The 20,834-nt window shown below is 35.9% G+C and overlaps 2 protein-coding genes and 1 non-coding gene across 5 annotated transcripts; all 3 read right to left on the reverse strand.

Annotated features, from left to right (window-relative positions):
- Positions 1–1,209: 1,209 nt before the first annotated feature.
- Positions 1,210–1,281, reverse strand: Trnae-uuc. Its single transcript has one exon. It is a non-coding gene; the product is annotated as a tRNA-Glu (tRNA).
- Positions 1,282–9,855: 8,574 nt separating this feature from the next.
- LOC121725702 (myosin light chain alkali) lies at positions 9,856–15,387 on the reverse strand. Of its 2 annotated transcripts, XM_042112763.1 has the most exons (7): positions 15,233–15,386; positions 14,935–14,962; positions 13,597–13,754; positions 13,081–13,231; positions 11,770–11,856; positions 10,945–11,005; positions 9,856–10,164 (listed from the first exon to the last, which is right to left on the reverse strand). In XM_042112763.1, exons 1-6 carry the CDS (start codon positions 15,233–15,235, stop codon positions 10,980–10,982), a joined length of 453 nt encoding a protein of 150 aa, XP_041968697.1. In that variant the 5' UTR covers positions 15,236–15,386; the 3' UTR covers positions 9,856–10,164; positions 10,945–10,979. The 2 variants fall into 2 exon arrangements, with proteins under 2 accessions (XP_041968697.1, XP_041968696.1); XM_042112762.1 differs by lacking the exon at positions 10,945–11,005 and having other exon boundaries at positions 15,233–15,387.
- Positions 15,388–16,534: 1,147 nt separating this feature from the next.
- LOC121725701 lies at positions 16,535–20,832 on the reverse strand. 2 transcript variants are annotated; one of them, XM_042112761.1, is made up of 8 exons: positions 20,766–20,832; positions 20,340–20,444; positions 19,863–20,009; positions 19,382–19,785; positions 19,209–19,263; positions 18,809–18,921; positions 17,775–17,927; positions 16,535–16,781 (listed from the first exon to the last, which is right to left on the reverse strand). In XM_042112761.1, the coding sequence occupies exons 1-8, from the start codon at positions 20,779–20,781 to the stop codon at positions 16,575–16,577; spliced, it is 1,200 nt and encodes a 399-aa protein (XP_041968695.1). In that variant the 5' UTR covers positions 20,782–20,832; the 3' UTR covers positions 16,535–16,574. The 2 variants fall into 2 exon arrangements, with proteins under 2 accessions (XP_041968695.1, XP_041968694.1); XM_042112760.1 differs by having other exon boundaries at positions 18,800–18,921.
- Positions 20,833–20,834: the final 2 nt, after the last annotated feature.

A 20,834-nucleotide genomic window follows, 5' to 3' on the forward strand; every position in this document is an offset into this window, starting at 1 on the left:
CTAAGGATTTTTTCCGCGTAAGGTTCCAGCCTTTTAAGAAGCACATAAGACAAGATCTTGTAAGCGGTTGGAACCAGAGTAATCCCCCGGTAGTTCGTGCACTTCTTTTTGCAGCCTTTCTTATGGATTGGACAAATGATGCCTGTATTCCATTCCAAGGGCTGACGTTCTTTCTCCCATATCTTAACAAGCAGTTCATATAACTTCGACTGTACCACCCCTCCACTATATTTCCATATCTCTCCAGGTATGCCATCGATTCCAGGAGATTTGTTGTTTTTTAGTCTCATGATGGCCTCCTGCACTTGCTTAAAAGACAGGGCCTCTGTTGTGTCAGGACTCTCTTCTGAGGTATGACAAATGATAGATTCTTGTGAAGGGTCAATATTACTTACACATTTTTAAAACAACTTCAACTTTAACATAATGTTTAATCCAGGATTAACTTTTTTTTATGAAATAAGGGGGCAAGCGAGCAAACGGGTCACCTGATGGAAAGCAACTTCCGTCGCCCATGGACACTCGCAGCATCAGAAGAGCTGCAAGTGCGTTGCCGGCCTTTTAAGTGGGAATAGGGTAATAGCGGAGGGTAGGGATGGGAAGGGAAGGGAATAGGGGAGGGTAGGGAAGGGAATAGGGTTGGGGATTGGGCCTCCGGTAAACTCACTCACTCGGCGAAACTCAGCGTAAGCGCTGTTTCACGCCGGTTTTCTGTGAGAACGTGGTATTTCTCCGGTCGAGCCGGCCCATTCGTGCCGAAGCATGGCTCTCCCACGTATAAACTTCCTCACAAACTGGCACAAGGGCTAAAAAGTGCATTCACCTATATATTTTAAATATATATTTTAAGTAGTGCATTAAGACTGAATGCCTGTAAATTACCTAGTAGGGAAAACTGCGTCTATTATTCTACACGCTCTCAATCCCTTTCGAGAGGGAACTGAGGGCCCTTGGTTCAGCGAAACTCGGTCACAGAGAAGCTATATTATGTAAATTCTTGTTACTTTTTTATGAAAAATTTGATATATTGAATTTTGTACAGTAGGTAAATATTGCAGATATTGCAAACAATATCTGAAAGCTGTATTTCGTCTGTGACGACATTTTGCTAGAAATCACGTTTCCCAAATTTTAGGTGTCGACGTTTAGGTGTCTGAAAAATCTTCATAATAACTGTTTTGTTTTTAAACCGTATAGCAAGTCAAAAAATTCCCGTACCGGGAATCGAACCCGAGCCTCCTGGGTGAAAGCCAGGTATCCTAGCCACTAGACCATACGGGATACAATCTGTAGTGATCAAATTAATCTTAACTTAAAATTCCTTCAAATATTTTCATAAACAGACACAAATAAAACTTTGATAAAAAATTGCAAACGGAGTTGCAAACACTAAAAAACTTAATAACGATCATATAAAATACTAGTTGACTCCCGCAACTTCGTTGCGCCAATATCCGTTTACCGCGGCGGAACCGTACATTTTTCCGGGATAAAAAGTATCCTATGTCCTTTCACGGGTCTCAAAGTATCCCTATACCTAATTTCATCAAAATCGGTTCAGCTGTTTGGGCGAAAAGAAGTAACAGACAGACACAGACGGACAGATAGACAGACAGACACACTTTTGCATTTATAATAATATATGTATGAATACACTAGTAAATAAAACGTATCGCGGCTGCAAAACATGTTCTAGAATCTAGTCTAGACCTCAAAAACCGGATTTAGACGCACTTACGAGTACATAATAATGATCTCAGTGTGGCATTGCACTTTATGATAATAATTGATAACCTTACCTGGAAACCTTTTTTGTCTCTATTAATACTTCTTATAAACGCAAAAATGGTATATTTATTCAGTGCATACATTTTTGTTTAAAAAAATCCACTATTAATTGCCTCTTATAAGTTAAATATAAAAATAGCCATTTAAGTATAAAACAAGCTAACTAAAATCTTAACCTGTGTGGGACTCAATTGATTGCAATCGGCGCGCCTAAAAAGGGAAAATTGAGATAAACAATTGCTTGCATACGTGCAATTATTTGCCATTTGTTGATCGCCGATATAATTACGTAATCGTCTTAGAGCAAGCTGTGAGTCAATAATCAAGGTAATTTTTGTTGTTAGCGAATATGACGTCAGATTTTAAGAAACATCCAATTATTTTTGGAAGACTTAATTAATTGCTGCTTTGGCGGTAAAGCTACTTGTTAGATATAATATGAGATCATCGAAATATAATCTATTATAGAACCGTTGTAATTCTCATACATTTGATCGCTGAAATATGTCTCCAGTAACTACGAGTAGTAAAAAACGTAACGAAACTAACCTAACCTAACCTTGGTTTACATTTCGTGAAACCATTCTTGAGTCAGATACGAGTACTCTTTTATAGTTTCATAGGTTTACATTTCGAGAACCTTTTTAGGGTTCCGTTCCGTACCTAAAGGATAAAAACGGGACCCTATTACTAAGATTTCATTGTCTGTCCGTCTGTCTGTCTTCAGGCTGTATCTCAAGAATCGCTATTGACTAGACTTCTGAAATTTTCACAGTTTGTATACCTATATCTGTTTCCGCTATAACAACAAATAAGTACTAAAAACAAAATTAATTAAATATTTAAAGGGGGCTCCCATACAACAAACGTGATTTGTTTGTTATTTTTTGCTCAATAATATCAATAATGACAACAGATAGGCACTTGAAATGTTAACAAAATACTCAGTTGTAGGTATTTGTTCTTTAATAATTGATAGGTAAAATTAAAATAAACTTAATCAAAAAGGGGGGCTCCCATACAAAAAACATAATTTTTTTGGTTATTTTTCTCTATAATAGTAAAGATAACAGAAACCTTCGTGCGCGAGTCCAACTCGCACTTGGCCGATTTTTTTACTAAGTTAGGGTAACTTAGTTTTAAGGGTAACTTCAGTCTTCAGTGTTTATTATTCGTAGCATGAAATAATGTCATTGAGGATTTGTGTTGTTTGGCCATAAAGCCAAATTTGACTAGAGATAATTGAACGATTTTAATGGTGTTTTAGCATAATATAATATGATTTTGCTACGTGACAATCAAAATGACCTTATAGAATTAAATTTTTCGTAGCTATCTTTAACTCGGCTCTTGTTTGCCACACTCTGAAATAATAGAGCTAACCTTGAATAATAAACATTGGTAATAAATGTACGACTGTAAAAATGTTGCCTACCACAATCTGGTGATAAGTTTTTTTACTAAATGTTGTCTAAAATCAGCAAAATGTTTGATATGATACGTATAAAATACAGAGCCTAGCAATTGTCGAAAAACCTGACTATATAATAGTTTCGTGGTTTGCTGCCAAACTACGACCGTTATGGAGACAAAATGACTGGATCGTTTTTGTTGAAAATTTTTGTGCTGATCCAGTTATTGTTTACTATCTAAAATGATCAATACAATCATAAGTACCAATATGATCTATTTTTATATCTGAAACAACGTTGTATTGGACTAAATAGCGCACAATATCCTACCTAATTCCTCAATCGCGCTATAGAAGTTCGTAAAAGTTGGAAATTCTGAAAGAAGTTTTAATTACGTCAACTCAACTCCACGCTCGGAGGATTTTACATTAATTTCAAGTATTTTCAAGTATATTCCCACAACGTTTATGGCAAAACAACGTCTGCCGGATATCTATACCGTATATAAAACTTCCTTAGCTGGTGGCAGGTCTTTATACCCATGAGAATGTCCACAATCTCCTGGCGGTGAAACTCATAAGAAGTCACGTACGAGAACACTTAAACAGACGTAACAGGCCCTCGCTGCTTCGAAGGGTATTGAAGGAACCCTAATGACGTGTGCATCGACTTAGAAATAAAACAAAAAGATGTAGCACTTTTACCTGGGTTTACATTGTGTATTATTTATAAGGTGTTTTCCGCGACCGCACATGCAAAATAGAATCCTTTTAGTAATTTTTCCCGCGATAATATATATTTCTCTAGTCTATTCTATTATCTGAGGCCTGAGCCTAAAGGCATCGTACCTATAACCTAAGCCATCAACCGTTTTAGTCTAGAAGCCAGTTGTCCAGTTTCAAAGCATAATATTATTCTTTGCAAACAACCAACGTACATCACTTTTTTTTCAGATATTAGCGTATAGAATATTATGTCCGATGTGGTGATATTGCTATTAAAATCTGTTATAACGTCTGTTCTATGCTCGAAGGACCATGTTTTGTATTCGGGTCTTAGGGGTTGAATACTTTTTTACACCTTAAAGTCGAAAATAAAACTCAAATTATTATCTATGTTAAAGTTTACGGTTTAAAAACTCGATATGCCAAAAAAAACTCAGCTACCCAATGATTTGATTGATTACATTTTGAGGGTAAGAACCGGTTTATTATATTATTTCAATTTGAATGAATAAGTATCCATAGTTTCCTCGTGCAGACTGGTTCTCCTGGTTAGTATAAAGGTAAGTTGATTTACAACTTACACGAGTAGGAGTACCAAGTACCGAAAAATCTAGACAGACTGCTCCTAAAACTGCAGCCTTAATAAACTAAAATTATTTTTGAAGGCTATAGTTTCTGAAATCCTAGCTAATGTAGATATGGGTCCTTTTAGAAAATGCAAGAAGCTTCAATACTAGAATATGCTAGAATCTTCTACACATAATCCTCTGATAGCACAGGATACTTCCATAATATGATCATAATAATTATTATTATCAACAAGCGTTCGCCCTCCCTCTACTAGTCCATGTACTAGGAAAGTTTTTACATACGCATACGAATTAAAATTAACCAAACTAACCTGTGTTATGTTTATCCTCTTTGTTTTGGAGGTTTGCCGGCGAATCCTTTATTTCTGCCATTTTTGTTCACAAACACACACCTGTAAATAAATAACATGGATTATTTCACCTTTATCTTTCGCTTATCAGTCTTTCGCTTTTAATTTAAACACATTTCTCGACGATTCCCTGTGTCACCAGGATCGACAGCTGTATCCAAATACGAAATCCCTTTGACATCAATTAGTAGCCCGAGGGACATACTTCTCTTGGGACCCGCACAAAATCAGATGAAAATCGCACCTAATTTAGCGAATCTAATGTTTTCTCTTTATTAAGTCCGTCTAATACATTTTATACCTCTAATAATATGTTACCTGCTTGTAATGCAACACACCGGTACACTTTATCACTATAATCACAAGGTAAACACAGAGCGCGATAACACAGCGGATTTGAACTGCGCCGCCAGTCGCTGGTAGCACAACCGCGTACAAACACGGAGTAAACTCGACTGGTGATACCAGCGCGACATTTTTATCTCCCCACATGTAACATGACATAATGTCCTTATTGTAACCGGATTTATACAGCTCTTAATGGCTATAATAGTATCTTGCTTGTTTAGGTTTTTGATTCGTAAGCTGATTATGGCTACTGTCTTACGAGTTTATGTTATTTTATGAGTAGGATATTTCCTTTTCAATAGAGAAAAACATGACTCACTTTAAAATAAAATTAAGAAAAGTATTGTGTGGTTACGAAACCTTTTTATTAATTACTAGGTGACAGCCGCAACTCCGATGCGCCAAAATTCATTTATCGCGTGAAACCGTACATTTTTTCGGAATAAAAGGTATCCTATGTCCTTTCCCGGGACTCAAAGTATCTCCATACCAGATTTCATGCAACCGCTTAGGCGTAAAGAGGTAACAGACAGACAGACACACTTTCGCATTTATAATATTAGTATTGAAGTATGGATTTAATTACCTTCCTACTCCAGGCGCGTTTTGAATGTGGAAGACCCAGGATCCTTACAGGGGACGCCAAAGTAATTGTTATTATGTACCATCGAGGAAGTTGCTTCCTATGCAATTGACAGATCAACGTTATTTGGTCGAATATGTCAATTCAATGTTAATTGTGATCTGTCAGCTGGGTTTGACGTAACGCAACCAAACTACTTAGGTCCCCGATTTGCATAGGAATCGACTTCTCTGATAGTACAATAGGTACAGCTATGGTATTTATTTATTCATAATAATTAATTCTGATCCCCGAAAACTCATGACTACTATAACTATAAACTATAATATAGTATATAGTCATGGCTATCCTGAAAGTACGGCTTTGACCACGCTTGTAAGTAACATGTAAAAATATCATATTTCATTAATTATCAAATCATCAGAATATGCTTAATCAGGGCGAGCGAAGCGAGTCCTAGTATATCCCATAACCTGAACATTTTGTGACGGAAAAACTATCATGCCTATTGATTTGTGCTTTAACATAGTAATAATTAAATGTAGATGTGTTATCATCAGTCAGTAAATATGTGTGACGACGCGAGCCCTCATAAATCTCGGCTATTAGCTAGTACTTATGCGCTTTAAAGTATGAAACATTTTTGACAGCAAATTAATTGATTCTGATGATATTACGGGAAGTCCCATAAACATGGCAACACTAAATTACAGCATCACAAGCGAGGACCCGACAGGAGCCGAGTTGAGCCGAAACTCTGTTATTGATGCCGTGCGCCGGCAAGTTTTCCGCGCCATTTTCTTTGGCGTTCAAGCCAAGTACTATTTGGCAGTCCCTTTTCCAATTCATATCATACAAACTTCTTTGTTTCATGCTTCTTAATTAAAAGGTCGTAGAATTCGGTAGTTGCGCATGTTATGTTTTAATTTATCATTATTATACAAGGCGTTACAAAACTAAGTGGTATAATAATAATTAACCCTGAGTGTAAAGCATTACATGTATCCATCGTATGTGTAACAAAACAATGATAATACTGTAGGGTTCGTATTTTTGTCCCTTGTGTAGAAAAACTCTAAATTCATAAATTTGCCAATAACATAATTAAACACTGTGTAACAAAATAAAGATTAGTGATAGTACTTTAGATTTTGTATGTAGATTTTATATAATTACTAGCTGTCCCGGCAAACGTTGTTTTGCCATAATAAACTATTTCACCCATATAATTTTATTGAAGTGACTAAATAAGTATGTCACCATGACAACGTCCATCGCTATCCCGTCGTCGCTCAAACAATGGTCGCCGTCGGTCTCGAGTAGAAATAATTTGCTATTATTTATTCAACAAATGCACTTATATACCGTAGCCAGTAGCCGATTCTCAGACCTACTGAATATGCATATAAAATTTGGGGAAAATCAGTAATTCGGTTTCGGAGGAGTACGATAACTAACATTGTGACACGACAATTTTATATTATAATATGTATTTTAGAGTTAATTGATGTGGTAGTTGCAGTGCTGAAGGACTTACTTTTTCAACTTTTGTATGGGCAAATTTATGACTCTGGAGCGCTTGTCCATACAAATAAAAAAAATCTCCATTTCATCGCTGCTTCTTTCACATCAATTAAGTCTATACAAGGGACACATACAAAATCTAAAGTATTATCACTTTGTTTTGTTACACTGTGTTTAATTATTTTATTGGAAAATTAATAAAGTTAGAGTTTTTCTCATAATTATAATAAACATAGTAGTCAGGGTTCCCTAGAACTATTTTTTTGATTACTAAAGCAAATTTTTTGTGAGTAGCTTCATTTTGATAAGACGAACAACATTTTTATCTGCGAAAAATCTTGAAAGTGGTAGCTAACACAGAGATAGAAAAGATTTCATACTTTGATTTGATGGTCCTAAAATATGGATTGTTCCATGGGCGTACCGAGGGAAGGGCAGGGGGGGGGGGGGCAGCTGCCCCGCCCTGGATCATGTTGACGTTCCTACTAAGTATATTATCTAGTACTTTTATCTATAAAAATTAAAAATTAAGAACGAATTTTTGCCATTTGTTTGCAATACAATATTTTTACAACTAAAAATTATAATTTTTTAATTCTTTATAAACACCTAGCTTATGAAAAATCTGATTTGCCCCCCCCCTGGCCCAGAACCTGGGTGATTTGCCCCCCCCCCCCCCCCCCCCCCCCCCCCACCCCGGCACCAGAACCTGGGTAATTTGCCCCCCCCCCCCCCCCCCCCCCTGGCCAAGAACCTAGGTACGCCCATGGATTGTTCTATGTAGGACAATGTTACTCTTAAAATAACTATTATCCTATCAATAAACAAACAATCAGCTGGTTAAGGTTCCGTTTTAGCGTTCCGTAGTCAACCAAGTTTTTTTGATTTTGTTTTAGGGAACCCTGACTATAGAACTTTCAGACTTTTACAGTGAACTCTATAATATATGGATGGATCTGTAGAGTAAATCAACTTGTAGCTTACTACGAGCGTCGAGTGTGTCCTTAAATACTTTTTGTAGTAAGCAAAAAATAATCACCCAAGCTCGGGATTGGACCAAGTTGATGAAAAGCCGATATTGCTAATTAGTATTTTATCTGCCTTTTTATTATGAGCCTTTTGTATCATTTTCTCTGTATATAAACTTGGAGATCGTTATTTGTATAATGATTCGTGTATAATTAATTCGACGTCTTAAAATAAATTACAGATATTTTGATATTACCTATTTTTCATGTAAAGAATTTTGGAGAGAAAACAACTATTTAATATACCCTGCGCTTTAAAGGGCTGAGATCATTAACCTCGAGTATTGTTTTAAAAGCTAATTCAATTACTTTTCACCTTAAAAATATTATCCTATCAGCTTACCTTAAGAGGATACACCAGGGGCTAGAGAAATGAAAAAAAAGTACGTGTAATATCTATAGCTGTCTCCCTTACCTCAAGCCTATACCGCAGAACGCGATAGAGACAACTGCAGAAAATCCAGAAAATCAACGATTCGTTGTCCCCGGATTCCTTCTCCAAAACTTAACCGATTTAAGTACTTTTTTCATTAAAGATTAAAAAAAGGCTTGAGCTGTGTTCCTATGTTTTGCTTTTTTTTGTATAATCTAACCAAATCTGTTTTCTGGACGTTTGAACACAGCGGAAAATCTGGCCATTTTTTTAGGTTTTTGAACGTTCATATCTTATTTAATAATTAAATTATGAAAAAAAAGAAAACATAGGGACATTGTATTAGTGGCCGTAGATATTCAGGAAAAAAATTATAACTCTACTAGCATTATCCAGGGAGGAAACAGGGGACAACGTTTGTATGGAAAAAATGGCGGTGTGGAATCCTCTTAAAAGTCTACGACGGACTTTAAAAGTATTTATTTTAGATCCTTTAAAAGCGTAAAGTAATTTTATTTATTTATCCTAAATATGTGTATTTATTATAAGGTACTTTAAGGTACTTTTGTTTCGTATAAAGAAATTAAAATTACTTTAGGCTCCACTCAAAAATATAAGTACCTATAATAAGGTATCTACTTATATTTCGGATAAAGAAATTAAAATTTCTTTACACTTTTAAAGGATCTAAAATAAAGACTTTTAAAGTCCTTCTTAGTCCTTCGTAAACTTTTAAGGTAAGCTGATAAGATTAATGTTTTTAAGGTATCAGAAATTAATTGACTGCCTAAACGTCTATCATAAGCGATAATCATATTAAACAGAGCAGTAATATCCGTATTCGTATCGTTATTCAAACTCATAAGTCTATAACCCTACATACTACTCTAGCCAAAACTAAAGTAAGATATGGGTATTTTTCATTAATCATCAATCAATCAATTAAAATTGAGATTTGTTAGCCAATGTTTGATAGCTAAAGAACCTATACTTTTCACAAAATAATATCGATTGATAAACATAATAACAAGGTTCGGGAACGTTTTAATAGTTTATTAAAAATAATTACGGCTTTGTGGTTTTTCTCAATATAAATGTACTTAATAAATAATAATAAATTTAAACGACACGTACAACGTGCATTACAGTTCTTTTAATATTAGTTATGTACAGTCAGCAGTAGAAAATTGTACAAAAATTTAAAAAGTTGTTTCGTATAAAAAGGGGTAATCCGCAGATGGTATACAACTCTCGATGTTGCTGGGGTTGGCTCAGCGATGTTGTTGCTGGGGTTGGCTCAGCGGTGTTGCTGGGGTTGGCTCAGCCGTTGCTGCGCAGCGGGCAACGCTTATTCCGCGGCGGGCGCCGCCTCCTCCGCCGCTGGCGCTTCGCCCTCTGCCGTTTGTTTAGGAGGCCAACCATCGCACATTTTTCGCAGGAAAGCTGTGGAGCATAGAGAATATTATAGCGTCTCATAATAAATAAATTGGTAAGTTATTACAAGAAACTGACGTTACATTATGATGCGATTGGGTAGTTGATGATTTGTAAGCAGAATATTGTGATTTGAATAAAGACATCATTATTTGAAACTTAATTTTAGTAAACGGTGCTTATTCCACCGTCATATATTCAAAAACAGATAAAATTTAAATTGTTAACAATATAATAGTGACGTTATGAGATTGTTTATGCTATCTCTATAATTTAATCATTAACAACATAATTGTAAAAAAATATTTTGAATTATGAAATAGAAGCCAATGTTAAATACAAAGAAGCATTTTATTAATTTAGAAAAATCAAGAACCCAATTGACGAATTAATATCAATAATAAATTTAATGAATAAAGTTAACACAGTAAAGTATAAAAATGTAGAGTCACATGTTTTCAAATATCATAATGTAACGAATTTAGTAAAAAGACTGAAATATATTGCAAATCGAAGCATTAGACACATAAATTGAGAATTTATCCTCGATAGAAATGCGAGTAGAGTTTTTAAAAGCTTTTCAATTTCACCAACACTTGTAAATGTTACTTTTCCGTCTACACATCTTTCTCTTTCATTAAAACGAATAACGAGAGAGATAGAATGATATAAATATTATTTAACAGGTGTTGACAAAATTGTAACGAATCCTAGAACATAGAATCGCTAGGCGTTTTGAAGACAAAGCGAAAACGGACGTCGACAGACGACACCACTACTTTCACTTACGATCTTATAACTAATTTTGAAGACATTGTATTGCTCTACGCCATGACCTTCTTCAGGAATGCTGAAAATGGATAAAAGGGAAACACACACACAATCAGCAAGTTTTGTATTGGTTTACTTAGCGGTGTATGTCTCAGCGACACCGCTGCAGGTGCAGTCAAATTAATAATATATTTAAAAGTATATTTATAATATGTAAAGAAAAACTTCATGGTTTATTTAAAGTGCACACACAAAGTGGGTGTGATTTGAAAATATTTAAAGCTTTTGTGCAAAATGTATGAAAGAATGCTTTTTTGACGAACTTGGCATGGCTTATGAATAGATTTTTTGACGTTCGTCAAAAATTATTTCTCATCATTGTTTAAATTGTTTCTGTCACAAATTTATTTTTTCGAATAGTTATTGATGTGGAAATATTACAACTTTGTTTCAGGGGGAATAATGGTAGAGCTTATAACTATCAGTATCAGAAAGTAAGTTTGTGAGAGAAACAAAGATTTTAATTTTAAAATTTCCATTTTATGATGGGGATTGGTGAAGTTTAATATTGAAAAAATAAATAAAATTTATATAATTTTTAAAGGGATTATGCAAAGTTCAAAAGGAAGTTTATATATTTGAAAAGTCAAAACATTATAGTCTCAGTGCTGCCAGATTATAGACGCCAGATACCAGATGTGGCAGTCTGAGTGTTAGGAAACAACATGATTTACGAATTTAAGATTATTTTTTACGGATCTTTCTTAGTCTTAAGAGAATATTATAATTCAATGATCTGGCAACACTGCTAAAACCGGGAAGTATAAGTAGTATAATACTCACAAGCATATGGAATCATGCCGTCATCGTCTTCGGGGTCCATGCAGTCCTTGCATACTTCCGCGACCTCTGCGTCATCAAGTTTCTCACCTGAAGATAACAAAATAAATAAGTTTAAATTTCGAAAAAACTTTACATCATAATTTCAACATTCAGAATGTAATACTACCCGTTATGGCCAATATAAGACGCAGGCTTAAGATCCTTAAAGTTTACGCTTTTAATGAAAACTGTTTACGGTTTGCTCTACTGTCTTTTTTATTTTTTTTAAGACATGAGGTTAAATTGAATGTAGTATTTCCAAAGTAAGCACACGCACATAACAATGTTTAAATTTAGAGAAAAAAAAAGAATCAATAATCAATAATCTATTTTGTAATCTCTATGTCGCTGGTTCTAAATCAGTGTTGGCAGATGATCGGAGTCTAAATAAAAGTTTTCTACCTAGCGCTGAATCAGATGTGTCTTCAGATCTACCTGCGATCGAAATAACATGGCTGCTAGCCAAATGCTCAAACAAGTAAAAGTTAATCTTTATTTATTAGCTATCGTTGTTTTCGTTGGAACAGATAGCTTACGAGTGAACCTAGGAAAACCGTTTATTCGATTAGAACAAAAACAAGCTAAAGTTGTTTACGAATCTAATAACAACATTAAATTTCTCCAGAACTTGTTTCAGGTCCTACTATTGCTAGGCAAAAAAATGTATGGCTGAACTTTAAAAAATGTAAGTTCACTAACAAGAGCCATGGTTGGCCTTGACTGATAGGGAAGGAGGCTGACAAGTGCATACAGCATAGCACACTCTTTGATATGGTGAAGCCTTTGGTCGAATCAAGATCTAGAAGACGAATGCCAATAGAGTCCCTTGACTGACCCAACCTTATCCGTAATCGCATTAATATTTACTAGGTAAAAGCCGAGCTTTGTGAGGGCTCGCGTCGTCAGTCGTCACACCTTGACTGACTTATGATAACACATCTACCTATAAATAAAAATTACTATGTTAAAGCACAATATCCGATATAGGCGAGATAGTTTTTCCGTAAAGTGTATCACAAAATGTTTAGGTTGTGGGATATTACTAGGGCTCGCTTCGCTCGCCCTGATTATGTATCATTACTTAGTATTGATATGTTACTCTTACATTAAAAGGATCGTAATGCGTTGATACCTTGTAAATAAACGGTTAAACACTTATTTTTTTATTTCGTATTGCCCCATAAACCTTATTTAATCCATTCAGTTTCAAGTTCAAAATTGTTTTGAGGCTCACGTGTGGTAAAATAATTATTGTAAGTAAAATATTCTTACCTAAAGCTAAGAGTGTGTGTGTAAGTTCAGCGCCAAGCATCAGACCATTTTCGTTCTTGTCATACAGTTTCAAACATTCCAAGAAATCTTCATAGACTCCCTGGTCCTTGTCTTTTTTGCATTGGCTGTAAATGGGAAGGAACTCCTCAAGCTAGAAAGAAACAATAACGATCAATAAAAATCATAGCGGAACACAAAAGTATTTTGAAATTATTCATCACAGGAATGTTATAACTTGTTATGAAGAATGTGTAAAGCAAAGTCAAATATAAAGTTTATAACTTTAATTGGTTGGTTAAATTCATTGATCAACCCATAGATCTGTCAAATAATTCAAATTAAAATTTTTTCGTCAATCGTTATAATTTGTGTTGTCCATGATTGCTATTATAACATAACTGCTACTAATAAGATGAGTGCTTTGCTAAATTAATACATCATCATCATCGTCTATTTCATCCATAGCATTCAAGGTTTCTTCACCTATGCTGCTGCTGGTTCAATGTTACTACTTACTGATAGCATCTTCTCGCCCTTCTTCTTTGTACCACCGAGCTTTTCGATGGTTGCCATTGTGGGGTTTGAGTTGAGTGCCCTCAGCACATCGCCTAGGTTGAAGGCGTCGATCTTGCCGCTGCCATCGAAGTCGTAGATAGAGAAGGCGAAGGATGCCCCTGAAGAAGAGATAGAAGTTAATTAACGTTTTGTTGTTCCGTTCCTTTTTAAATGCTATTTAGTATTTGTTTTGTTGGTAGGCTCAATCATTGTAGGTTAAGTTGAAAAAACTTGAACTGTTTATTTGCCATTGACTCACATTTTTCATCAACAGTCCTTGCTAGTGTTTCTACATACGAGTATTTATCTTCATCTATTAATTTTTAAATTTCAGTATTATTTGTAAAAAAAAAAGCCTATTCAATTTTCTTTTAACATTATTATGTTAAAAGGTACATTGTTAACATTATTATGTATCAGGTGTTTGTACGTGGGTAGGCGTAGGCGATTCCGTAATAGTATCTTTCCCTCTACTTCTCGATTTGTTCGTTTCGCATTCGTTGAGTCACAATCTAATTATATCTCGATTGTGACTGTCCCAATTTCAATACTTCCACCTATTTGTTGCTAAATAATCGTTAAACTGATGTCTAATTATATTTAATTTAGCGTCTGTTTATTATCGATGACCTCGATAAATATTTTGAATTAGCGAAATTAATATTCAATTAACGTCTCTATTAAAATTATTGTTCCTCCTTCCGAATGTTTCGGTCGCCTTGGATGCAAATGTCAAGAGCGAATTTGTGGTCTTGAATAAAACGAGGCCTGCATTTCCGTATTTATGAAATAATTTCTTCGGCCCCAGCACGCCGATAATTGGCAATGCGTCGTCGGTGAAATCCGAGCGGAGTTTCTCTGTTTGGGCGGGCGGGCTGGTCACGTGACGCAATGAGTTAATTTGGGAACGGCGCTCGCGCAACCACGGAGCCCCATTGCGACCGACATCTCATAGCAACCGGTGTGCTCGGACACATAAGATTCAACACGATGATTACTAAATAAGATTCCAACTATCGATAACGAAAGTATAAGAATCTTTAAAGAATTTGAACTGTTCAACCTTCAAACACACATTTTATCACAGGTTTTTTCTTCAATAGACATTTGCAAAGATATAAGAGAATAAGTAATGATTAACCTATACAATGTTAGAAATTCAAAATGTAAAACACTGGACATTTAAAGTTATTTAGTTTAGTTTAAGAAATCGTTTGTCTCATCTTCATCTTTATTAACCTAAATTCTTTGGACACTATGCAATCACTACTTAGTTTTGAATAACAGTTCAATACTCACTTTCAACGTCGTTCTTGCTGAGGTCGCTCTGAAAAATGACCAAAAATATTTCGTTACATTGTGTTACAACTTAGTGTGGAGTTATGTGGTGCACGGTGGGTCTGTGTTTCACGCACTGTATGTACTCGCTCTGGAGTCCGAGGGACATTTTATTTCACTTTCGCGAAATCACGGCACTTTGGACTATCAGCGAATCTCGCGAGCTCCGGTCTGCGGAATCTGTATCACGAGGTTTTATCACTGGTTAGATCCGAGTTTTCACTGATCCGTGGCACAATTTCACTGGTTAGTGACTCACCATTTTGTGTGGTGTCGGTTCCTTCCCGGTCTTCACTGGCAGACGTTCAGACAAGAAGTGGGGCTCGGGAACTTTTCGCCGGACTGTTTTAACCGATTGAGATGGCGCTCTCGCGTGGATATTCGAGATTTAGCCCAGGAATCCACGACTGTTCTATTTTCAGCGGAGTTGAACCGTGCCGACGCCGCCGCAGACTCGCAACTGGGACGTGTGCGCGAAAGAGACCAGGAGTATTTTCAATTTTCCCATAATAAACGCCGATTTATACATAGTACGTATGTACTATAAACTAAGTCTATCCGATACACGTATATATTCTTGGAATCCGAGGTGCGTGTAGGAAAATATATTGTTCGAGCGGAGCTATTGTCATTATGTCATATGTGGGAGAGCCATGCTTCGGCACGAATGGGCCGGCTCGACCGGAGAAATACCACGTTCTCACAGAAAACCGCCGTGAAACAGCGCTTGCACTGTGTTTCGCTGAGTGAGTGAGTTTACCGGAGGCCCAATTCCCTTCTTTATCCTCCCCTATTCCCTTCCCTTACCATCCCTACCCTCCCCTATTACCCTATTCCCTCTTAAAAGGCCGGCAACGCACCTGCAGCTCTTCTGATGCTGTGAGTGTCCATGGGCGACGGAAGTTGCTTTCCATCAGGTCACCCGTTTGCTCGTTTGCCCCCTTCTTTCATTAAAAAAAAAAATGTGCGCCGGAGTGACTGTACACTCAAAAATATTACGCACCTACTTATTTGTACAAAAATGCGTGGGAAGAGTATTTTGGGCAATCGATTAAGCCAAGACAATTAAGTAACGTAATAAAATGTGAACTACACTCGCATTTAAATATTTTGCGCAAAAACATAAAAAAGCTTCTAATATAGACATCTTAATATGTATTTAGTGATCTTTAATTACATAGATGCAGACCTTGATAATTTAAATTAATCAAAACTAAAAGACATATGAATGGTAAATTCATAGAACTGTGCATTTAAACAACCTACGTGATATAACTTATCGCTTTTATTGTATCTGATAAACTTAAATATCTAAGCTCTTTACTTGAATCAGGTCAAGCTGTAAGCTATCGACGACACTTGAACTCGCCGTGGCAGCTTTTTATTTTTATGCTCTGACTTTTTCAATAGCAAAAGGTTCAAGTAAGAAATAACTTTGTATTTAAAATAATTTAAATGCTTTAATAAATACTACATTGGCCAGGTTTAATACATAGTATTCCTGACCAGCCAACTTTAGGGAGTAAAACTATAAAACATAATTAACCAAAAAGCTCTGGAATAAAAATTTATTGTTTGTTCAGCAAAAACTAAAAAAAAAATTAAGAATTTCTGAATTGCACTTTAGAGCCAAGTTCCTTCCAAAGAGCTGAATTGACAAATGTTCCGCTAATGGTGTTGAACTTCCATGTACTACGTGAAAAGGTGGCACGAGATGGCCAGTGGTCAAATACACTGCTAGCCCGTCTCTTCACCCTTGGAGACAAAGGGCTCATGCCTCGCTCTGCACCAGTCCATCCACGACTTATCTAAAAGAATTAAAGCATGAGTCGAAATGCGATACATTTCAAAGTTTAGATTTAAAAAAACTTTGATGACATATATATATAAAACTCAAAGGTGACTGACTGACATGGTGATCTATCAACGCACAGCCCAAACCACTGGACCGATCAGGTAGACAGACAGGTAGATATTATGACGTAGGCATCCGCTAAGAAAGGATTTTGATCAATTCCACCTCCAAGGGGTTAACATAGGGAATAAAAGTTTGTATATAATAATACTTCTTATCGCGAGCGAAGCCGCGGGCAAAAGCTCGTCACAGATAAAATCGTAGGGTATTTAAACGTCTAACAACGTAAGTAGTAAGGCATTATTGTTATACTATACTATAGTACTATACTATATTATAGTATATCGGCATCTATACTATAGTATATCAGCATCAGTTATAGGTATAAGTCCATATTAAACAAATTCATTTGCAATAAAAGGATTTGTAAAGCAACTTTTATACAAACGTTAACGTTGCGATTGGCGAATAGTTTTTCGCTAAGGGCCAACGCACACCACAACCACACCACATCGCAACGACAAAATGTCGTCGAGCAGTGGTTACGTGTGAATGGTGTCGCTGCAGCTTTTTGTAGTTGCGTTGTGGTACCGACAAAATGCCGATGTGCTTGCGATGCGGTTACGTACGAATGTCAATGAAACGGAGGGGGGGAGAGCGCGGGCGGTGTGCGCGTCATTGCATCGACGCAACGTTGTGGTTGCGATGTGGTCGGCCACGGTTGTGATGTGGTCGGCCGTGGTTGCGATGTGGTCGGTATCCCTCAAGTAGTCGACAATGGCTGCAAAATGTGGTACGTGTGAATAGTCCAGTTCATATACAATACGAAATATACGCCCGACCACGTGGTGTGGTTGTGGTGTGGTTGTCGTGTGATTATGGTACGTGTGGGTTAGGGCCACCTAAGTGTATCTGCTTGGGCAACAGATACAAATACTACCTGTACCTTGTATTTTCTCATTGACTTCCTCCACAACCAACTGCGCAAACGAGCCAGGATTTTTCTACTCTGCAGCCGACATCGGTAAATCAATGTGCGTTTACGAGAATCTGTCAATAGATCTGCATTTTTGGATGATGTGGGCATTCCAAAATTTTCCTGAAAATGTTTGCACACCGATATAGGCACTCCAGTAAAATGGTGTTTGGAATCAATCCAAAAAACTATTTGTCATTAGGTGCTTTCTTAGTTTCGGATTATCAAAAATAAACATATATAATTCCCGTGGTGACACCCGTCCAGGCTTTTTTATAGATTAGTTAATAACATTCAGGTTTTGAAAATTTCTCAACTGCACTGCAATGTATTCTGCGTCCTATCATGTATTTACCTACTTTACAGGATGGAACAAAACTAAGTTACTTTAGGGTGTGTCTTTGTCCTTATAGAGAGTTCACTATGAAAGTAGCAGCGCTGAAAGTCCAATTTTTTTCACTTTTGTATAGGCAAGCGCCCCATCGTCACGAGTTTCCCCATACAAAAGTGAAAAGAAAAATGATATTTCAGCACTGCTACTTTCACAGTGAACTCTCTACGAGTAACACGTACCCACCCCGAAGTTTTGATACACCCTGTATACAGTGTGAAACAAAAATAAGTGATAATATTTTACGGTGTGTACGTGCTCCTTGTAAAGAGTTCACTGTGAAAGTAGCAGCTCTGAACAGCGATTTTTTTTTCAATTTTGTATGGGGAAAGGCCCGAGCGTCACGAGTTCCCCATACAAAAGTGAAAAAAAATGTTGGTCTTTCAGCGCTGCTACTTTCACAGTGAACTCTTTACAAGGAGCACGTACACACCGTAAAATATTATCACTTATTTTTCTTACACCCTGTATACATTAAAATGTTTAGTACTTTTCAACCGCTCGAATTTTCGTATTGAACGTACCGTGTATTTTAACGTACCAAAACTTTATAATAACGTATAATGGCATACTTGAATTCTGCAAACAAGAATATCGTTATAACCTGTCCTACTTTTTTAACGACGTCTTGTTCCGGTGTCAGGTCGACTTCTTGCAATCTGATCTTTCTTGGATCTTTTGATTGGAGCTTAAGTTCCGATGTATCAAAATCTTGCTCATCGTCACCTGCCAAATCAATTTCTTATTTGAATATCTATATATATAAAAATGGATTTTCAATTGTGTTAGTAACGCTAAAACTCGAAAACGGCCAACCGGATTGGGCTAATTTTAGTCTTAAAATTTCCGTAGAAGTCCAGGGAAGGTTTTGAAGTGACACAAAGTTCACCGGGACAGCTAGTTACCTATATTTTGAAGCAGAATGGTATGTATGCTAACTCTTCACTGATAATGTCGTGGTACTTTAGCCCCCTTCAGCAGAAAATGTAGGAAAATCGTTATATTTTACTTACGGTTTAATGACAGATATGCATTTTCATATGAGCATAAATCTTCCAAGCAGATTTTCTGTAAGCAAACATGTTTTTCCCACATTATTTGAATTAAAAAAAATTCAAGGGACGTCAATATCGTACATAATAAATATTCGCTTAAATTGGACGCTACAATAAATGAACAGCCAAACCTCATTCATCTTCTTGTCTTCTGCTGCAGAAGCTTCATTGCAGGTTTTTGTTACATTTATTTTTATATTAACATCAATATAATCATTGTTCTGAATGTCTTCACTAACATCTTCAAGAACAAATTGGCTTAATTGATTAGAATTTTCTTTCACAAAATCTTCACAGTCACTTGCGTTTCTTTCGGTAGTTAAAAGTTTAGAAACCGATATATCTAGACAATGATCAATAAATTTAACAATGTCTTTATGGATCGATCCGTCAGATTCTTTTATTTCTTCAATATCTTTTTCTTCTTCAGCTGCCTCTAGATCAGCAATATCAAACAATTGGCTAATGTAAATGGAAGTAGAATTACTCGTATTATTATTATCATTTACTAACTTGATTTCTTCATCGCCTTGACCTTAAAACGGTGGTTTTTAAATTAAAGTTTTTTGCATACTTTTCATTTAATAATTAAGTTGTTGAAGATTGAGATACCTTTTTGTGGCGTGGAGGTGATAATGGAATGATCCAGTTCAAGATTCTTTATACAATCTTTGTTAATTACAAACGTTAAATTATGATCGTAAGCGTCATCCTGGTTTTTGTAATTTTTCAAACATGAAATGTATTTCCAAGGATCATCTAAAATTGTAACATGACACTATTATTTAAAATATACAGTGTGTGACAAAAATAAGTGATAATACATTAGGGTGTGTACGTGTTCCTTGTAAAGAGCTGTGAAAGTAGCAGCTCTGAAAGACGAATTTTTTTTCACGTTTGTATGGGCAAGGGCCCGAGCGTCACGAGTGTCCCCAACAAAAGTGAAAAACATTTTTGGTTTTTCAGCGCTGCTACTTTCACAGTGAACTCTTTACAAGGAACACATACACATCCTAAAGTATTATCACTTATTTTTGTTACACCCTGTATAGTTTACGTTGAACAAAGGTTAGTTAGTATAACTCTTACTAGATTCATTTGCTGTATTTACAATAATACATGCTTCTTCTAAAACTTCATTTACCAGATGCATAGCTTCCACGGAAACATGATCATAACCACTTTCTTGGTTATCTATAAGCATAATAAAAGTCACTTGTAGAAAACTTTCATGGGGAATAGAGTCGAAAAACAGTTTTTTCGAATACCTACATATTGATAAACCCGGGTGAAAAATCGTAAACAATCTTTTCATAACGATATTATATCAACGGCCAAAATATAAATATTTAACGATCGTAAAAATATGATGCAAGTATGATAATAATATTTGATAATGTATACTAGCTATTTGTCATATATATATATATATATATATATATATATATATATATATATATATATATATATACAAGAATTGCTCGTTTAAAGAAATAAGATTTTATATTTAGGTACCTGTTTTCTTCGTCATAATTACTGTTGACTTTATTATTTTGGCCTTTTCTGAGGTCCTTACTTTTCTGC

Source organism: Aricia agestis, chromosome 3 (assembly GCF_905147365.1).
Source record: "Aricia agestis chromosome 3, ilAriAges1.1, whole genome shotgun sequence".
In the NCBI taxonomy this organism is placed as follows: Eukaryota; Metazoa; Arthropoda; class Insecta; order Lepidoptera; family Lycaenidae; genus Aricia; species Aricia agestis.